The sequence below is a fragment of the Pleurodeles waltl genome, chromosome 12, assembly GCF_031143425.1.
Source record: "Pleurodeles waltl isolate 20211129_DDA chromosome 12, aPleWal1.hap1.20221129, whole genome shotgun sequence".
Lineage (NCBI taxonomy): Eukaryota > Metazoa > Chordata > Amphibia > Caudata > Salamandridae > Pleurodeles > Pleurodeles waltl.
Genome location: NC_090451.1, coordinates 663,819,054 through 663,841,324, shown reverse-complemented (window position 1 = coordinate 663,841,324; position 22,271 = coordinate 663,819,054). Strand labels below are relative to the sequence as shown.

The following is a 22,271-nucleotide window of genomic DNA, read 5'->3' as shown; positions in this document are numbered from 1 at the left end:
GTCTCCCAGAGGGGAAGGGGCTTGCCTGAAGACTGCACTTTCTGAGGAAGGTTTTTAAGGTATGCTAAGATTCTAGAAGTGTGCCTTCTGATAGAGGGAAGGAGTGTGCCTGGCCTTCTAGGATGGGAGGCTGTCCAGGAGGAGATGTCCAGCATGTTCGTGGTGTAGGGAATACCTGGAGAGAGCAAGCAACCATGTAGCTAAGGGGCCCAAGGTTCTCCCTTAAGGCTTTCTGTCAAGAACTGCATCAAGAATACTTTTCTAAATATCATGTGTGATTGTTAAACTGATGTGACTAAGAGACTGATTATTCTTCTGTCAATGTCAGAACACTCCATAAACACAGAGGTAGGAGCTATGATTGGCTGAGGGAACAGAATTATGAAGACCTCCCTAAGATCAAGATCACTTTGGTAGCCTCACTTGCTGTACCAGTGGCCCACCAGCAACCTGCCTAGGTAAGCTGCAATTCCAGAAGGCAAGAACTGCCAGAGAACCTGCACAACTGACATCTTCAAATTACAAGTGGCTGTATAATATGATATGTCATTATATAATATACTATGGCATGGCCTGTCACTATATGGTATAGTATGGCCTGTAATTGTATAGTATGGTCTAGTCTAGTCTGTCATTTTTATAGTATGGCTTCTCATTGTATAGTATGGCCTGTCACTGTATGATATGGAGTAATATGGCCTGTCATTGTATAGTATGACCGATTACTGTATGATATGGTGTAGTATGGCCTGTTGTATAGTACAATATATGGTATGGCCTTTAATTTCATAGTATGATATGGTTTGGATTCTGATTGTATAGTCTGATATGGTATGGTATAGTATGGCATGGCCTCTCATTGTATAGTTTGGTTTGGTAGGAACTGTCACTGTATTGGTATTGTATGGTATGGCCAGTCCTTGTGTAGTACGGTATAGCCTGTCACTATATTATCGCACAGGCCATCCTGCCATTTTATAATATGGTATGTTATAGTACAGCCTGTCATTGTACATTATGGTATGTTATGACCTATTATTGTATGTTATGGTCTGTCTTTGTATAGTATTTAACTGTAAGGTATACCAGGTCATTGGTCGGTAAAGTATAGCTTGTCATTGCATCCTATAGTATGTCTAGTCATTGTAGAGTATGGTCTGTCATTCTATAGTATACAATGGTATGGCTTGTCATTGGATAGTATGGTATGGCTTGTCATTGGATAGTATGGTATGTCATTGTATAGAATTGTACAGTAGGGTTTGCCCTGAATAATATGCCCTATGTATAGTATGGTATGGCTTTTCACTGTATAGTATGGCTTGCCATTTTATAGAATGGCATACCCTATGCATGTATAGTATGGTATGGGCTTGTCTTTGTATAGTATAGTATAGTCTGTCATTGTATAATACAGTATGGTATGGGCTGTCATTGTATAGGTTAGTCTGTCATTGTATGATGTCATAGGACATGGCCTGTCATTGTATGGTTCAGCCTGTCATTCTATAGTATGTCTTTGTATAGTATGGTGTGGCCTGTGACTATATGTCATGGTATGCCTTTTGTATAGTATAGTATGGTATGACGTGTCACTGTATAGTATGGTGTGGTTTGGCTGGTCTGTGTGTAGTATTGTTTGGCCTGTCAATGTATAGTACGGTAAGGTATGGCCTGTCATTGTATAGCATTGTATAGTATGGTTTGGTAAGGAATGGCCTGTCACTGAATTGTATGGCCTCTCACTGTACAGTGTGTCACGGTATGGTATGGCATCATATAGTATGGTATGTCTTGTCATTGTAATGTATGGTTTGGTAAGGACTGGCCTGTCACCAAACTTTACGGCCTCTCACTGTACAGTATGTCATGGTATGGTAAGGCATTGTATAGTATGGTATGGCTTGTCATTGAATACTATGACGTGCTGTGTCCTGTGTAGGAAGTTGGCTCTGTATGCACTATTTCAAAGTAAGGAATAGTATGCACAGAGTCCAAGGGTTCCCCTTAGAGGTAAGATAGTGGCAAAAAGAGATAATACTAATGCTCTATTTTGTGGTAGTGTGGTTGAGCAGTAGGCTTATCAAATGAGTAGTGTTAAGCATTTGTTGTACATACACACAGGCAATAAATGAGGAACACACACTCAGAGACAATTCCAAGCCAATAGGTTTTTGTATAGAAAAATATATTTTCTTAGTTTATTTTAAGAACCACAGGTTCAAATTCTACATGTAATATCTCATTTGAAAGGTATTGCAGGTAAGTACTTTAGGAACTTTGAATAATCACAATAGCATATATACTTTTTACATAAAACACATATAGCTATTTCAAAAGTGGACACAGTGCAATTTTCAACAGTTCCTGGGGGAGGTAAAGTAATGTTAGTTTTTGCAGGTAAGTAAACCACCTACGGGGTTCAGTTTGGGTCCAAAGTAGCCCACCGTTGGGGGTTCAGAGCAACCCCAAAGTCACCACACCAGCAGCTCAGGGCCGGTCAGGTGCAGAGTTCAAAGTGGTGCCCAAAACACATAGGCTTCAATGGAGAAGGGGGTGCCCTGGTTCCAGTCTGCCAGCAGGTAAGTACCCGCTTACTCGCAGGGCAGACCAGGGGGGTTTTGTAGGGCACCGGGGGGGACACAAGTCCACACAAAAAGTACACTCTCAGCAGCGCGGGGGCGGCCGGGTGCAGTGTGCAAACAAGCGTCGGTTTCCAATAGATTTCAATGGGAGACCAAGGAGTCTCTTCAGCGGTGCAGGCAGGCAAGGGGGGGGGGGGGCTCCTCGGGGTAGCCACCACCTGGGCAAGGGAGAGGGCCTCCTGGGGGTCACTCCTGCACTGGAGTTCCGATCCTTCAGGTCCTGGGGGCTGCGGGTGCAGGGTCTTTTCCAGGAGTTAGGATTTCAGAGTCAGGCAGTCGCGGTCAAGGGGAGCCTCGGGATTCCCTCTGTAGGCGTCGCTGTGGGGGGTCAGGGGGGACAACTTTGGTTACTCACAGTCTTGGAGTCGCCGGGGGGTCCTCCCTGTAGCGTTGTTTCTTCACCAGTCGAGTCGGGGTCGCCGGGTGCAGTGTTGCAAGTCTCACGCTTCTTGCGGGGATTGCAGGGGTCTTAAATCTGCTCCTCTGGATACAAAGTTGCAGTCTTTGTTGAACAGGGCCGCTGTTCTCGGGAGTTTCTTGGTCTTTTGGAAGCAGGGCAGTCCTCTGAGGATTCAGAGGTCGCTGGTCCCGGGGAAAGCGTCAATGGAGCAGTTTTCTTCTGAAGGAGGGAGACAGGCCGGTAGGGCTGGGGCCAAAGCAGTTGGTGTCTTCTTCTTCTCTGCAGGGTTTTTCAGCTCAGCAGTCCTCTTCTTCTTTAAGTTGCAGGAATCTAAATTCTTAGGTTCAGGGGAGCCCTTAAATACTAAATTTAAGGGTGTGTTTAGGTCTGGGGGGTTAGTAGCCAATGGCTACTAGCCCTGAGGGTGGGTACACCCTCTTTGTGCCTCCTCCCAAGGGGAGGGGGGGTCACATTCCTATCCCTGTTGGGGGAATCATCCATCTGCAAGATGGAGGATTTCTAAAAGTTAGAGTCACTTCAGCTCAGGACACCTTAGGGGCTGTCCTGACTGGCCAGTGACTCCTCCTTGTTTTTCTCATTATTTCCTCCGGCCTTGCCGCCAAAAATGGGGCCGTGGCCGGAGGGGGCGGGCAACTCCACTAGCTGGTGTGCCCTGTGGTGCTGGAAGAAAGGGGGTGAGCCTTTGAGGCTCACCGCCAGGTGTTACAGCCCCTGCCTGGGGGAGGTGATAGCATCTCCACCCAGTGCAGGCTTTGTTACTGGCCACAGAGTGACAAAGGCACTCTCCCCATGTGGCCAGCAACATGTCTCGAGTGTGGCAGGCTGCTAAAACCAGTCAGCCTACACGGGTAGTTGGTTAAGGTTTCAGGGGGCACCTCTAAGGTGCCCTCTGGGGTGTATTTTACAATAAAATGTACACTGGCATCAGTGTGCATTTATTGTGCTGAGAAGTTTGATACCAAACTTCCCAGTTTTCAGTGTAGCCATTATGGTGCTGTGGAGTTCGTGTTTGACAGACTCCCCGACCATATACTCTTATGGCTACCCTGCACTTACAATGTCTAAGGTTTTGCTTATACACTGTAGGGACACAGTGCTCATGCACTGGTGCCCTCACCTATGGTATAGTGCACCCTGCCTTAGGGCTGTAAGGCCTGCTAGAGGGGTGACTTATCTATACTGCATAGGAGGTGTGAGGTTGGCATGGCACCCTGAGGGGAGTGCCATGTCGACTTACTTGTTTTGTCCTCACCAGCAACACAAGCTGGCAAGCAGTGTGTCTGTGCTGAGTGAGGGGTCCCCAGGGTGGCATAAGATATGCTGCAGCCCTTAGAGACCTTCCTTGGCATCAGGGCCTTTGGTACCAGGGGTACCAGTTACAAGGGACTTACCTGGATGCCAGGGTGTGCCAATTGTGTAAAACAAAAGTACAGGTTAGGGAAAGAACACTGGTGCTGGGGCCTGGTTAGCAGGCCTCAGCACACTTTCAATTCAAAACATAGCATCAGCAAAGGCAAAAAGTCAGGGGGTAACCATGCCAAGGAGGCATTTCCTTACATCCTGTCATTGTGTAGTATGGTGTACTATGTCCTGTCGTTGTGTAGTATGGTATGGTAAGGTAAGGAATGGCCTGTCACTGGATTTTATGGTCTCTCGTATAGTATGTTATGGGATGGCATTGTATAATATAGTATGGTATGGCTTCTCATTGTAATTTGTAGTATGGTATGGTATGGTATGACTTTTCATTGTACAGTAAGGAATGGTATTGTATAGCCTGTCCTTGTATGGCATAGTATTGCCTGTCATTGTACAGTATGGTATAGTATAGTATGGAATGGCCTGCTGTTGTATAGAATTGTATTGTATGGCCTGTCATTTGTATAATATGGTATGGTATGGCCTGTCATTGTCTCGTATGGTATGGCTTGTCATTGTATAATATGGTGTGTTAGGGCCTGTCATTTGTATAGTGTGGTATGGTATGGCCTGTCATTGTACATTATGGTTCGTATAGTATGGTATGAGTCATCATTGTATAGTATGGTATGGTACGGTATGACCAGTTATTGTATGGTAGGGAATTGCCTGTCATTGTATAGTGTGGTATGGGATGGTATGGCCCATCACTGTATAGTAAGGTATAGTATCACCTGTCATTGTATAATATGGTATGGCCTATCCTTGTATAGTGTGGTATGGCATGACATTGTATAGAATGGTATTTTAAGGCATGGGATCATATGGTATGGCCTGTCATTGTACAGTATGGTGTGGAATGTTATGACCTGTTATTTTATTGTAAGGTATAACCTGTCATTGTATAGTCTGGTATGGTAGACCTTTTATATGGTATTATTTGTCATTCTATAATATGGTATGGTCTGTCGTATATTATGGTATGGCATGGCCTCTTACTGTATATTGCGTGGCCTATCACTGTATGGTACAGTATGGCCTGTAATTATATAGTATGTTATTGTACAGTCTGCCATCGTATAGTATGGCATAGTGTAGTCTGTCACTCCACAGTATGGTACGGTAAGGAATGGCCTGTCACTGAATTATACAGCCTGTCATTGTATAGCATGTCATGGAATAGGCAGGGGTGTATCAGAGGGCCCTGCTGCTCTCAGGTTGCGGGTGGGCCCCCAGGCTTACCTATACTGGAGTGGCCTTCTCGGCCTCTATTGATGTGAGTGTGGGGGGGGCCTACAGAATATCTTGCAGGGTGGAACGCTGCACATTTTGTCATGCTACTGGGTATGGTATGGCATTTTATAGTATCGTATGGTATGGCTTGCCATTGTAATGTAGGGTATGTTATGGCCTTTCATTGCCATGGCAAGGTATCACCTGTCGTCGTGTAGTGTATTAATACTTGTTTCAATGGACACATCAGGCTACAGGAGGAAGCACAATAGGAGAGGCCAAACAAGCAAAAAAGTGTTTTACAATTTAATGTTGCTTTCATACTAGTTTGTTCTATCCAATGCATAATCGTGAACGTTTAAACCCATTTAAAACAAGCTGTTTTTTTGTATATAATATTTAAATCGCATCCAAGACATACTATAAATCATGAAACACACACCAAAAAAAGCACTTTGATACAAACTAAACTAGCCCGAAGCCATTAATGTATTTGGAAATCATTGTTAAAAGTGATGCTAACAACCTGAGGCCGTTTGAGTTGTCATGCTGCACCAAACATTAGAAGGGGAGAGGATGAAAAGTAAAAGGGAAAGAATACAGGAAACAAGCCAGTGAAAGCAACAACGCAGAGCAAAACCAGGAAAAATGCAACCTAAAAAACACATGCTCTTATGAAGTGCTGCAAGTGGAAGAAAAAAATAGGCAGAGACAGAAATCAGCAAAAGTACACTCCTAAAAAAAGGAAGCAGTACTTGGTCCATGCTGCTGAGAAGGGAAAACTGCTAAACTAAGTGAAGCCAGTCCCCACTGACCAAACAAGAGCCAGCCAATTCTACTGACCATGAAACCAACCAGTGCTAACAATGTGTGGTCTCTAAGCCCCTTGTAAGTAAACAAAATGACCTGCAAGCGACCACGAGTGCTCTGTCTCAGGCGAGACCAACATGCCCTTTCAGCATAAAAATATCACTAAATCGGCCAGTCAAATAACCTTGATAACAATATCAGATTAACAACACCGATAAAGCAGCTAGCCTGACAGCCCACATGACTTAACAACCGCAAATGACTGACGTTTTAACGATCAAATTAACACTGACAGCCTACCAACTCAAATAACATTAACCACAAAACACTGCCAGTATAAAATTCTCAATAACCAAGCCACCTGACCCCCAAACCAAAAAACAATGCTGGACTAACAACTCCAAAAAGGCAGCCAAATTCAGTAACCCACACTCACAATCTACCCAACAACCACAATAACACTGCTATTTTAACAATCACTCCTACACTGCATGCCTAAGAAACCTGATAACAATGTTCACCTGACCCCTGATAATACTGCCAGTGTAACAACCCCAATAATAATATCAGGATAAGGATTTAGTTTAAACCCTAACAACCTCAATAACTCTGCCAATAAGTAACCCTGGTGACACTATCAGCCTAACAATGACCGACTAACACACTTAAATTAACAGCCTAACTTCCTAAATCAACATAACAAGGCCAGTGAACAAACCTGATAACAGTTTCAGCATTACGTGCCATGAAAAGTACAGCCATATTAACAAGCCAGAAAACACCATTAGCCTAGCAGCCTCTATAATACTGCCATTGTCACAACCCACACAACACTGTCAGGTTACCAACCCTGTCAAAGCTGCCAACCTAACCATCCTGACAACAGTCGGAGCCTAACAGTGCAAAAAATACAGCCAGTGCACAAAGCCCCATTATCAGGAGCCTAATGTATGAACAACCAACAGTAAACTAGGATCTGCAATGTGCACACAAACTGGTTTATGTACACAAAGGTCACAATGAAATGTTCAATCGTACAGTCTCACAGAATGGCCTGCCTAATTAATTTTAATTAGTCAGGTAACAATTTTTTGATCCACGCCGATAGACTGCAATTGGGGCATTTAAAGCCTACAAAAGACAGTAGACCTCGGCCTCTGCATTTCTATTCCCAAGGTCAAAACACTTTTTAGGTCTCAGCTACTGACATTTAACTGTCTGTTGAAGACCTATAATTTCTAATACATAGCACATATTTAAAAAGCTGGCTTTTGGTTTGCCATCATTGAATGGTTTTCTTGTCCCTCTCAGGTCTTTGCTCTTGATTCAATGTTTTTCCATTTCTATTCTTATAACTGTCCCACGCAAGAATTGTTCTCTCTCTAAGTGTTTTGATTGGATGAGTTGAATCCTTCCACTGCTGACTTAAGATGGGGTTTTTTTTTCCATGCCAATGCCCTCGCCACCCTGCATACTCTTTAGTTACTCCCGCCCTGTATGAAGCTTAGTACCACTAAAACATAATTCCTGCTGTTTGTCAAGAATAAAAAGAAACAACCAGTCCAAACCTGGCTCAACACCATGAAAGTGGATGTATTAAACCTATAACTTTGACCCAATGCCAAGCCTCTCTTATTCACCATGGACACAGATCCCACCGTTAAGGAACACATCGCCAAGAGAACTAAGACAGTCTGGTTCCCGATCACACTACTTAAGCAAATTAAACCATTTTCCCAGAAGGCGAATTCAGAACGGAAGCTGAACCCATCAGTCTCTTGTATCTTTGTGACGATAATGCCAATTTCCCTGGTCTCCTAGGCTCCACAAAGTCCCTCTTACAGTCACCGTCCACGCAGCAGCACACCTTATCAAGAGCATGAATTGATAGGACCACTTCACTTCCACTCTGATGGAAGTCCACTGGCTACCCCGCCCAGTGAGCATCATCTTCAAAACCAGATGCATCATCTACAAAAGCCAACAACATCAGAGCAACAGCAAAGAAGTGCAAAAAAGGGAAAAAAACAAGCCAACAGGCCTTCTCCTTCTATCATCCTAAGGGCTGCTTTACCATCTACATACCCATTAGGGATGCCCCAACCCTGCTCGGACTTAGGAAAGTGCTCAATAGCCAACTTTTTCAAGATCAGTCCACTGTCAGAAATTGGCTATCCCGGCATTCCCGCATCAACAGTAGACTGTACAGTGATCTGCTGCCTTCTGGTTAGATCTGCGCTGTATAAATAACACATACAAATCCACATACACTGCTTGTTTTTTTAAAGCAGACCATCTTTAATAAAGTGATAGCTGTTGCTTATACACAATGTTTCCTGTTTTAAAAGTCATCAGAGGAAGCAGAGGTCCAGTTCCTAAACCGAGTCAGCCCAACATGACTGCCGTAGCGAAAGCCAACCCACGGGGACAGCTTATTCTTTGCTAATGATGTACAACCCAAATACCGGGTGTTGGTATCTGATCAATGGTTTGCAACTGTTAATACTATCACAAACCACTAGTACACCGGCATCGTAACCCACCTCAAGAATAGTGCATCTGAAACATCCCTCATAATACTACCAGACAAACAAGCATAATACTACTGCCAGCCTGACACTCTAAATAACACTGACAACCTAAAAGAATTCAACAACAATTTAATCTTAAAAACCTCTAATAACACTGCAGACATATCAACAATACTGCCAGTGTAACAACCCCCAATGAACCTCCTATCAAACCTCTTTACACTTCCAGCCTAAAAGCCCTGTAGTCTGAGTCCCTTCCAGCACTTACCATACTGCCAAACAATAACACTGGCATAAGTAACCAATTAGGAGATTTCCTTTAGCCTCTCAGTCGGGAATACCACATGCACGGTTGGAGACGGACAACTCTGCCCCAATATAAATGTGTTGGAATAAATATATATATATATAAATATGCATCCTGGAGCAGAACATCTAAAAGGATTGGGTTATTATGTCCTTATATATTGCCAAACCTTATCAGCTTTGGGGCTTCTACTGGCACTTTGCTGGACTCTTCAGGCAGGGCAGTCTTCTCAGGGGGCACCACTTTCCTCATCAACTCCAGGACATTCATATTTGGAGGCAACCAACTGGAGGGTCTCCTGTAATGGAAGAGGTTAGAGATATGTAACTCCCAAGAATTAAACAAGAATAGACTGCACTGTACTGCTCCGGATACACATCTTGCCCATGGGACAGCACCCAGAAGAGGTGAAAAGAACCCACCAGATAGGGACTGATTCATGTAGTAGTTCCCAGAAGAGAGGTGGGTCATGGTAAGGACACCTATAAAAGGGGCAGATCCACAAAAAAGCCTTCAGTGCTGGTGGATTATTCAAATCGTGTTAACAGACAGATGAAATAATGGAAGAGTCCCCAAAGATGGTGTTGGATCAATGGAACAGCATCGAATAGATGGGGAAAAATCTACAGTATGCGAAATGGAACCAGTCCATGGCCCTCATCAGTGGGGAAGGAATGCATAGGAAAGCCAATAAAGATGGCGGAATACCACAATGGGTGAACTGAGGAAGACAACAGAGGAAAAGCAAGATATTGCATGAGAGTGCGTGCAAGAGTGTGTCCACAAAGGGCCGCTCGGGGGAAATAGTGGCCATCCCTGTATGTATTACTGTGTGCATGTGTGTGTCATAGGTGTTACACTATGTTTTATTTGTTCCTCGCTGTTGTTCTAATGAAGGGAGCTGCTTGGTGTCCACACTCTGGACTAATGAAGTGATGTCCCAGAATGCTGATTCTGTCAGCGTGAACTAGATGACTGTCAGGAGTCTGCATGGGTGGACCAGATGGGGATAAACTGTTTCTTGAGCAAGATTTATTACTGTCATATCTACAAATATGTAACACAATGAAGAAAACTGCTGTTTCCTTCTAACTGGGAAATAGTTTTAGTCTTTCTTCAGTGAGTCACTTGGAAGGCAAGAATAATAATAATATTATTCCAGGATTTGTAAAGCACTAAATTACCATCGAGGGTCTCAAGGTGCTGAATTGTAGGCATAGGGAGATTAAGTGATTTGCTTAGAATCACAGGATGTTGAGCCGACACTGAGACTCAAACCTGGTTCCTCTAGTTCTAAAGTCAGCAGTTCGGACCGTTACACCACACCCTCTCCCTCACTGTGGACCTTTCAAACTTCCTGCAACAGTAGCACTTGATAGCCATCAGTGCTGCTGCCCTCGTCTCCGTTATAGATATAGGTTTCAGATGGAATCCAACCCAAACTCATTCTTACTCGTCAATGAATGTGAATCCATCCTAAATACATGGTCACCAAGTCAGAAGTCACAGAATGAAGTTCCAATGCCATGTTGTCAACACTGAAGAGATTCTGGTTGTTTTCTGTCCACTCAGATCAAGTGTAATGTGGATAAACCTTTTTAACTGGTGAACTCAATGTTCATACAATAAAGTCAGGAAGCAAATTAACTGTGGGTGTCACTCGAAACATAGACATGTTGTAGTGGATTTCCTCCTAAGAGCCACTTCTAAGAAGTGTTCCCCCTCCTCCCGCTGTAACACATACAATGGCAAATAAATGTGTCCTTTGGGTTGGAGATGCGGGAACACTTCTTAGTAATCGTTCTGCTCTTTATTCTAGACACCTGTGGAGAGGTACATTTTCACTCTCTTCATCAAAAACGTTTGAGAAGGAAGGGCTTGTTTTCAGATATCTTGCAGTTTGAACTGCTGTAGTAGACTGGTGCCTCTAGTTTGTTTGATCAGTGGCATGATATCCGCATTCATTCCAAATAATTTATTGTTTTTCAAAAATCTGCCTCATTAGACTTTCTTATCCAGATCTGAATGCATTAAAGTGTTGGTGCATTTTACAGTACATCAAAACCTTTCTGACTAATACTTTTTAAACTTAGTTTGCACTTAATGACGTTTGCAGCTCTGTTATAATAATTCTATATTTCAAGTGACAACTTCAGTGTGTCTGATTTCTAGCCTTCCTGTACCAGTAGGAGGTTCACCAGATAAAAAGGTATTCTCTCTTAGACTTCAAGATTGTTTGTGGCCAAATCTTGAGTGGTGGAGAAAGTGAGAGGGAAAACAGCAGACCACATAGGGTAGGAAGTAGGCAAACAGAAGGAAATAGGATGAGCATGCATGTGCTTCACCTAAAACAAATGTGCCCGTTACTGTTTTCTGCAAGAAACCCGTCTCTCATCTTGCCTAGACTTAACTCCATTTGTTTCCACATCACTAGGGGATCGTTTGGTTGATGAACATGGTGCCCCAAACAAATGCCCTAGCCAAATGCCCCTACTGGGGGATTCAGCTTCTCTACGATGGGGATCTTTGTGCGGTCCAGCATCTGCAATTGTCCCCCGATCTTCTTTCATTTGAAAATTTGGTGTCATGAGCCCTTGACTATTTCTATCAAGCATCTCTTGTGTTCCAAAAACATGTGTCCCGTCATCATGCAATTTGTGAGACCTCTGTGCTTCTCTATCAGATAATTCCTGTGTGAGAGGTGACACGTAGTCAGATGATTCATGACGCACTGGTGTCTCATGTAGAGATGATTCCTGGATCCCTGGACTCCCTTGTTCAGGAGCTTCCTCCGACCTGGGTTCTTGGTTCCCTTCCTCGTATGTTTCTTGGTTCTTCTTATGACCTTCATCTTGTGACTCCTGGGCTTCTGAACCATCTGTCTTTTTTTTGGGCTGGTCCAATGTGGCACGAGTGGCTCTTGAAGAACCTCCTTCATGGTGTTCTTTGGTTTGATTCCTCTCATACTGTTTCTTGTGGTTAGTGACCTCCCTCTCTGATTTTGTTTTCCCAGCTGACAGGTTAGGCGACGCAGCTGGGAACTTGTCTACTGTCGACATCTTTATCTTGGTCCATCTGGTAAAAGGGAAGCCCTCACGGTTCAGAGTACTATAGACCTGCGACGCCTGGCTCAGTTGGCCCCACCATGTTTTGGCTTTCACATCAGTGTCTTCTCGGCTTTTGTCAGAGGATTTAGTGCATGTCTCCTTTACGGGAACCTTGGCGACCGCAGGGCTCTCCTCGCTTCCCACCAATGTATGAGTCAACTTGTTCCCCCATTGAAGAACCTGTTCGAAAGTGTTTTGCAGGGGGCCACTGCTCTGGGCATCAGTACATTGCTTACTTATTGGTGCTGGATTCTGGAATGGTCTCTTTTGCTCTGAGCCAATGCAGACTGTTCTGTTCTTGGCAGCAGTATGTTCTTGCTGCTGTTTGTCATCTTCGCTACATTGTCCAGCTGCTGCCTCTCGAGGACTACAGCCCTCACCTTGTTTCAGACCTGTTGATGGTGCATGGCCTTGAGCCTGACAAGATGAGGTCCCTGCAGATGGTTGGAGGAGCCTCAGATTCACACGGAGATGATGGTGCTCAAAGAGCAGATCCAGGTGAAAAGTTAGGATGGAGAGTGGCTGAAGAACGAGAAGCAGCTCTTCAAAGAAGGAATAGAAAGAGTCCTTCGTTATCGACAAGAAGCCTCCGGGCAAGTAAAGCCATGACAATGTACCTACAAAAGCAAATAATAGAAGAAAATCATTTGTTTCTTTTTGGCCATTCCAACAATGGAACAATAGTAATTCCACCAATCAGTACAGAGCGCGTGTGCAATAAGCTGAGGATTATGGTACCTGTACTGGTTTCTGGTGTCTATAAAAACGCAAGGCATCTGCAGAGGTTCCATATAGTAAGTTCAATCTTACAACTTCCCTCTCACTAAACATCCATGTTTTTTAAAAACTTGCGATTGCAAACATGAATATTTTTACAACAAGTATGGGTACTGTTCATATTTTTTAGGACACTGCGGTCTGCTACTTTTTCCTGATGAGCCCAACTCCTCTTCGTTCTACACCACCACTCATCCTGTCATAGTATGCCTTGTTGCTCTTCTGCTTTATGCATATTTTTCCATGTCTTCTCTTATTTTTTCAGTGTACCGTGTAAATGTCCAGCCCTTTCCTAATTACCAGTATCTCAGTTTTGTGTCACCTTGTTGTGGGTTTAATCTCATAACACAAAAAGTACCTGCACAAAACAAACATAAACTGAAAAAACAAAAAAACCTTTTGCCAAAATATCTACCATAAATAAATATCTCTACAAAAAGATCAACCTGTTTTAAATTCCTACATCCAAACAAAATCATTCCTTATCTAGTGTAGGCCAGGGCTAATTTGCTATTTTTACTCCAGCCCTTGCATACTTAAAGGGAAGAACTTGATATTTAGTTAAAGTGGATGTCGGCATTTTGGTAGCGATATTTATGCATGGTATATATATTCGGTAAATAGTTATATGGCTGTGCATGATTTGAGTCACTGTATGATTCAGCACGTTTCATCTGGTGCTGGAGGATGTTTTTAAGTTATCCTTTGCTGCAGGATCACAGCCCGATAGCTAGATGTTAGTTTGAGCAAGACTAGCTTCCTGAACTATTTGTGAAATGGATTAGCAAAGTCTAGCTTACTCAACTTCATGTTTTTGGTTTAAAGCCTATCTTGGCATTCTAGTAAAACCACTGGTTCTGTACAGAGGTATATTTGTCAATAGCTACCCACCCTATCTACCGGGCCCTGTGTTCATAAACTTGCTTGTAAGTTGGTTTCATGTCTTTTGTTTTGATACACAGAGAGTTCAAGGATCAGCGATTCGTGCAGACAGAACATGGGGCTATGGGAGGAGCTGGAAATTCACCAAACCATGTTGATAGTTCATACATGTATTAATATTTACTTGTCCTTGTTTTTTTTTTGTTTTTTTGCTTCTATTTTTTTTGTTTCCTGTGCTTCTTTGCAGAGTAGCAATACCGTTAGTTTGCCTCACAAAAGGTTTTCATAAATTCATGGTTCTTTACTCACTTAATGACATGCAAGTCATATTTGAGTGAGGTACAATGGTATTTATTCACATTAAGATAATCAGTGGGTTTTATTTCTTGGCTGCCTAATTAACATACTGATTGGGGACCTCATTATTAAGTTAGTAATGATATGATATGGTGAACATGAAAGACATGATTAACAGCATGGAGTGGTTGGTTGGAGAACTCATTAATAATTTTGTATTTTGTTTATATTGTGAACATGATGAAAACTAAACAGTATGGACTAAGCAAGGCATGGTGTTTGCAATCAATGTTTAGGCATACTTGCACTTTTGTTTGTTTCAGAAGTGTTTTCCCTTATGAAGAGTGGTAACGCAAAGTGCATTGCAAATTGACGAACAACTGATGAATAATTGATACAAACACTTTCATATAACTGTGGTTTCCTTTATAACGTGTCTGAACATTAAGCAAAATTAAGCTATAATTACTGAAATGACAGTGGAGAAAGAAATTTTGGAATAATCATGTTATAGACTTTTTGGTGACCAGTGTAAACAAATCTCTTATATGTAGAGGAAAAAGAGAGGTAAGAAGATTAATTAACTGAAGTTCATAAACAAATTTGTGCCAGTGAGTGCAATATGTATTCGAGGCTCGGGTGTCCACAGACTCGGAAAAGCTAACAATGCATTAAGAATGTTCAGTTTTCAAAAATAGCTTGTTGATTCAACAAAAACAGTAGGTTCGATGGCATCTGTCGCTGTAGATACGCATGTTCTGCAATAGCTCGCCATCTGGTGTTGGGCCGGAGTGTACAAGTTGTTTTTCTTCGAAGAAGTCTTTCGAGTCACGGGACCGAGTGACTCCTCCTTTTGTCTCCATTGCGCATGGGCGTCGACTCCATCCTCGATTGTTTTTTTTCCGCCATCGGGTTCGGACGTGTTCCTGTCGCTCCGAGTTTCGGAACGGAAAAAATAGTTAATTTCGGAAGATTTTCGTCGGTATTGTTGCGTTCGGGATCGGCGTACTTAGATTCAACACCGCATCGAAGATCGAAGAGCTCCGGTGCCCTTCGGGGTAGTTTTTCGATCCTCCGTCGGGGCCTGGTCGGCCCGACCGCGTGCTGAGGAACGCCGATGGAACGGACCCCGTTCCGTTTCTGCCCCAAATGCCACAATAAATACCCCTACACAGACCAACACTTGGTCTGCAACCTGTGCCTGTCACCTGAGCACAGCGAAGACACCTGCGAGGCCTGTCGTGCGTTCCGGTCCCGAAAGACACTCCGAGACCGTCGAGCCAGAAGACTTCAAATGGCGTCCGCACCGACAGCCCAACGGGAGTTCGAGGAACAGGAAGAGGAAGGTACCTTCTCGATCCAAGACTCAGACTCCGAAGGATTCGACGATACACAAACCGTGAGTAAGACGTCGAAAACCACACAAAGAAACATTTACAAGGCCCAGGGGACGCCACTGCCACCAGGCCATGGCTCAACCCATAAAATCGGTGACCGACCGTCGGCACCGAAAAAGGCCCAAACAGTGCCGAGATCGTCCGACTCCGGTCGAGACACCGGCACGCAGCCTTCTCGGGACCGAGAAAGTGCTGGAGACAAGCCTCGACACCGAGATGCCGGTGTGGACACGGCTCGACGCCGAGACAGCGGCACCGAAACAGATCGACGCCGAGAGGTTTCGGCACCGAAAAGGAAAAAAGTCACCTCGGAGCCGAAAAAACACGCAGACACAGTTTCGACGCCGAAACAAACTGCAAGCGACCCAGCTTCAGGCTCTTATACAGAAGAGCACTCGCTAACCTCCCAAATGCAGAAGCATAGGTTTGAGGAAGAGCTACAAGCAACTGATGCGGACCATACGCAAAAGCGTATCTTCATTCAGCAGGGGACAGGAAAAATAAGCACCCTTCCCCCCATTAGGAGAAAGAGAAGGTTGGAGTTCCAGGCGGAACAAGTACCACAACCCAAAGTGGTGAAAAGAGTTACACCACCACCCTCTCCTCCGCCCGTGATTAACGTTTCACCAGCACAAACGCCATCACACTCCCCAGCTCACACCACCATGAGCCAGGGTGACCAAGACCAGGACGCATGGGACCTATACGACGCCCCAGTGTCAGATAACAGCCCAGAGGCATACCCTACAAAACCATCTCCACCAGAAGACAGCACCGCGTACTCTCAGGTGGTGGCTAGAGCAGCACAATTTCACAACGTAAGCCTCCACTCAGAACAGGTCGAGGATGATTTCCTGTTCAACACACTCTCCTCCACCCACAGCTCCTACCAAAGCCTGCCTATGCTCCCTGGTATGCTCCGGCACGCAAAAGACATATTTAAGGACCCGGTCAAAAGTAGGGCAATCACACCAAGGGTGGAAAAAAAGTATAAGCCGCCTCCTACAGACCCGGCTTTCATCACAACACAGCTGCCACCAGACTCTGTTGTTGTAGGAGCAGCTAGGAAAAGGGCCAACTCTCACACATCTGGAGATGCACCACCCCCGGATAAAGAAAGCCGCAAGTTTGATGCAGCTGGTAAAAGAGTCGCAGCACAAGCTGCAAACCAGTGGCGCATCGCGAACTCCCAGGCACTACTTGCGCGCTATGACAGAGCCCACTGGGACGAGATGCAACATCTCATTGAACATCTGCCCAAGGACTTCCAAAATAGGGCAAAACAAGTGGTTGAGGAGGGACAGGCCATCTCCAACAACCAGATCCGCTCCTCCATGGACGCTGCAGATACAGCTGCACGGACAATTAATACATCTGTAACTATCAGAAGGCATGCATGGCTCCGAACGTCTGGATTTAAACCAGAGATTCAACAAGCAGTTCTCAATATGCCTTTTAATGAAAAAGAACTGTTCGGTCCAGAAGTGGACACAGCGATTGAGAAACTCAAAAAAGATACGGACACTGCCAAAGCCATGGGCGCACTCTACTCCCCGCAGAGCAGAGGGAATTACAGCTCATTCCGTAAAACGCCCTTTCGAGGGGGGTTTCGGGGTCAAAGCACACAAGCCAGCACCTCACAAGCCACACCGTCCAGTTACCAAGGACAGTATAGAGGAGGTTTTCGGGGACAATATAGAGGAGGGCAATTCCCTAGAAATAGAGGAAGATTCCAAAGCCCCAAAACCCCTACTACTAAACAGTGACTCACATGTCACTCACCCCCTCCACACAACACCAGTGGGGGGACGAATAGGTCATTATTACAGAGCATGGGAGAAAATCACTACAGACACTTGGGTTCTAGCAATTATCCAACATGGTTACTGCATAGAATTTCTACAGTTCCCTCCAAACATACCACCAAAAGCACAAAATTTAACAACACACCATTCCAATCTCCTAGAGATAGAAGTGCAGGCACTATTGCAAAAGAATGCAATCGAATTAGTGCCAAACACACAAATAAACACAGGAGTTTACTCACTGTACTTTCTGATACCAAAGAAGGACAAAACACTGAGACCAATCCTAGACCTCAGAGTAGTCAACACTTTCATCAAATCAGACCACTTCCACATGGTCACACTACAAGAAGTATTGCCATTGCTAAAGCTGCACGACTACATGGCAACTTTAGACCTCAAGGATGCTTATTTCCATATACCAATTCACCCATCGCACAGGAAATACCTAAGGTTTGTATTCAAAGGAATACATTACCAATTCAAGGTACTGCCTTTCGGATTAACAACCGCACCAAGAGTCTTTACCAAATGTCTAGCGGTAGTCGCTGCACACATCAGAAGGCAGCAAATACATGTGTTCCCATATCTAGACGACTGGCTAATCAAGGCCCATTCGTTAATAGAGTGCTCAAATCACACAAATCATATCATACAAACCCTCTTCAAACTAGGGTTCACCGTCAATTTCACAAAATCCAAGATTCGGCCACGCAAGGTACAACAATACCTGGGAGCCATAATAGACACATCAAAAGGAGTAGCCACTCCAAGTCCACAAAGAATTCAAAATTTCAACACCATCATACAACGCATGTATCCAACACAAAAGATACAAGCAAAGATGGTATTACAACTCCTAGGCATGATGTCATCATGCATAGCCATTGTCCCAAACGCAAGACTGCACATGAGGCCCTTACAACAATGCCTAGCATCACAGTGGTCTCAAGCACAGGGTCACCTTCTAGATCTGGTGTTAATAGACCGCCAAACTTACCTCTCGCTTCTGTGGTGGAACAACATAAATTTAAACAAGGGGCGGCCTTTCCAAGACCCAGTGCCACAATACGTAATAACAACAGATGCTTCCATGACAGGGTGGGGAGCACACCTCGATCAACACAGCATACAAGGACAATGGAACGTACATCAAACAAAACTGCATATCAATCACCTAGAACTTCTTGCAGTTTTTCAAGCACTAAAAGCTTTCCAACCAATAATAGTTCACAAATACATTCTCGTCAAAACAGACAACATGACAACAATGTATTATCTAAACAAGCAGGGAGGGACGCACTCCACGCAGTTAAGCATGTTAGCACAAAAATTTTGGCATTGGGCAATTCACAACCAAATTCGCCTAATTGCACAGTTTATACCAGGGATACAAAATCAACTCGCAGACAATCTCTCTCGAGATCACCAACAGGTCCACGAATGGGAAATTCACCCCCAAATACTGAACACTTATTTCAAACTCTGGGGAACACCTCAGATAGACTTGTTTGCGACAAGGGAGAACGCAAAATGCCAAAACTTCGCATCCAGATACCCACACAAACAATCCCAAGGCAATGCCCTATGGATGAACTGGTCAGGGATATTTGCTTACGCTTTTCCTCCTCTCCCTCTCCTTCCTTACCTGGTAAACAAACTCAGTCAAAGCAAACTCAAACTCATATTGATAGCACCAACTTGGGCAAGGCAACCCTGGTACACAACGCTGCTAGACCTATCAGTGGTACCCTGCATCAAATTGCCCAACAGGCCAGATCTGTTGACACAGCACAACCAAAAGATCAGACACCCAGATCCAGCATCGCTGAATCTAGCAATCTGGCTCCTGAAATCCTAGAATTCGGGCACTTACAACTTACCCAAGAATGTATGGAAGTCATAAAACAAGCAAGAAGGCCATCCACCAGGCACTGCTATGCAAGTAAATGGAAGAGGTTTGTTTGCTACTGCCATATTAATCAAATACAACCATTACACACAACTCCAGAACATGTAGTGGGTTACTTGCTTCACTTACAAAAATCTAACCTAGCTTTCTCTTCCATTAAGATTCACCTTGCAGCAATATCTGCATACCTGCAGACTACCTATTCAACTTCCCTATATAAAATACCAGTCATTAAAGCATTCATGGAGGGCCTTAGGAGAATTATACCACCAAGAACACTACCTGTTCCTTCATGGAACCTAAATGTTGTCCTAACTAGACTTATGGGTCCACCTTTTGAACCCATGCACTCCTGCGACATACAGTTCCTAACCTGGAAGGTGGCATTTCTCATCGCCATTACTTCCCTGAGAAGAGTAAGCGAGATTCAGGCGTTTACTATACAGGAACCTTTTATACAACTACACAAAAACAAAGTCGTCCTAAGGACCAATCCTAAATTTTTGCCAAAGGTTATTTCACCGTTCCATCTAAATCAAACAGTGGAACTTCCGGTGTTCTTTCCACAGCCAGATACCGTAGCTGAAAGGGCACTACATACATTAGATGTCAAAAGAGCATTAATGTATTACATTGACAGAACAAAGAACATCAGAAAGACTAAACAACTCTTTATTGCATTTCAAAAACCTCATGCAGGAAACCCAATTTCAAAACAAGGTATAGCCAGATGGATAGTTAAATGCATCCAAATCTGCTACCTTAAAGCTAAACGACAGCTGCCCATTACACCAAGGGCACACTCAACCAGAAAGAAAGGTGCTACCATGGCCTTTCTAGGAAACATCCCAATGCAAGAAATATGTAAGGCAGCCACATGGTCTACGCCTCACACATTCACCAAGCACTACTGTGTAGACGTGTTATCCGCACAACAAGCCACAGTAGGTCAAGCTGTATTAAGGACATTATTTCAGACTACTTCCACTCCTACAGGCTGATCCACCGCTTTTGGGGAAATAACTGCTTACTAGTCTATTGCAGAACATGCGTATCTACAGCGACAGATGCCATCGAACTGAAAATGTCACTTACCCAGTGTACATCTGTTCGTGGCATCAGTCGCAGTAGATTCGCATGTGCCCACCCGCCTCCCCGGGAGCCTGTAGCAGTTTGGAAGTTACCTTCAATTATTTATATATGTATCATCTCAACCTTAAATAAGTGCATACTTAGTCACTCCATTGCATGGGCACTATTACTACAATTCAACTCCTACCTCACCCTCTGCGGGGAAAAACAATCGAGGATGGAGTCGACGCCCATGCGCAATGGAGACAAAAGGAGGAGTCACTCGGTCCCGTGACTCGAAAGACTTCTTCGAAGAAAAACAACTTGTACACTCCGGCCCAACACCAGATGGCGAGCTATTGCAGAACATGCGAATCTACTGCGACTGATGCCACGAACAGATGTACACTGGGTAAGTGACATTTTCATTATGCTTCATGATTTCTGAAACCACTCCTGTAATGTTCAGGTGACACAGAGCCAGGATCAAGTCTAGATTAGCTTTCACGAGCACGTCGCTAATTAAACAATGAGCAGTGATTAACATCATAGATATTTGAAAGATCCCCTTCAATTTGAATGTTTTAGTTTTGTTTTAGCTTTCTAGATGAGGGTACTAAATTAAATATTGGAAATGATGAAGTTCTGCAGAGGCTGTCATTATGATGCCACCGTTGTAGAAGAAATATGGAATATTTCAGCTATATTTTATTCATTTAAAACACAGTTAAAGTTATGGTCATGATATAAGACAGAATTTACCTTAAATTATCCAGTTATGATTGGTTACGTTCCATAACTGGTACGCCTGCCATGCAAGCCATTACTCACACACCAAATGCAATGGTCAAAGCCTCACCCTTCCTATAGTTCATGACTTCACAGATAACCAAAATGCTCTGAATAGTGCTATGTGGCATATTACCTTGCCATTAATATTATGAGTAGCACAAACATCTATACAGCATAATACCTGTGGATCTGTTCAATTTAAAGATGTGGTGTAAAGTACTCTTAGTCATTGTTATAAATATTTAAGGTCACGAGCACTGTATTTGGTGTCGGAGTTATGGTTTGTATGGCAGGTGTGCAAGCTCTGATTTGCGTACATAACCATATCTGTAGAATTTTGGGTGGGAGGTGTCTTGGTTTTTATATCATACAATAAAAGAACTATTTTGGTGTGTTCTGTTTTTTAAAACATACATCATATTGTTATAATCCAAGCTACCATAACTTTATATTAAGTGTATGTTTTTTGAGATGGTAAAGAACATTATTTTAACTAGAGGTGTTAATTAATGATGCATCCGTATCTGTTGAAGCATAACCCCAGTTAGCGGGACATGTACAAGTTCACAGTCACCCAAATCCATGGATTACCTGAATGCTCCTGCAGGTGCGAAACCCAGAAATCCAAAAGTTTGGCACTGAAAAAAAGAAAAAGTTTTAAACATGATTAAACTAGGATTGAACCAAAAAGAAAATCGATAACTGCACAAAAAGCATTGTCTCTTGGGTAACTGTCTGACACCCCCTTAGCAGCCCACCCATCGCTGGCACAGTAGACTAAGGGCTTAACATGATGTGTCCCGAATGGTAGCCAACGGTGACGCACCACTAGTCCCACCCATAACCGCCTCTGACAGAAGCACTG

The 22,271-nt window shown here is 43.8% G+C and overlaps 1 protein-coding gene across 3 annotated transcripts in view; it reads right to left on the bottom strand.

Annotated features, from left to right (window-relative positions):
- The window catches only part of RUSC1 (RUN and SH3 domain containing 1), a 90,353-nt gene that overhangs the window by 3,566 nt on the left and 64,516 nt on the right, over positions 1 to 22,271 (bottom strand). For all 3 annotated transcript variants that reach the window (XM_069218455.1, XM_069218453.1, XM_069218454.1), the window contains 3 exons: positions 21,998 to 22,044; positions 11,767 to 13,090; positions 9,536 to 9,664 (listed from right to left, as the gene is read on the bottom strand). In XM_069218455.1, coding sequence (XP_069074556.1) covers positions 9,536 to 9,664; positions 11,767 to 13,090; positions 21,998 to 22,044 — 1,500 coding nt within the window. The remainder of the gene's footprint in view (positions 1 to 9,535; positions 9,665 to 11,766; positions 13,091 to 21,997; positions 22,045 to 22,271) is intronic.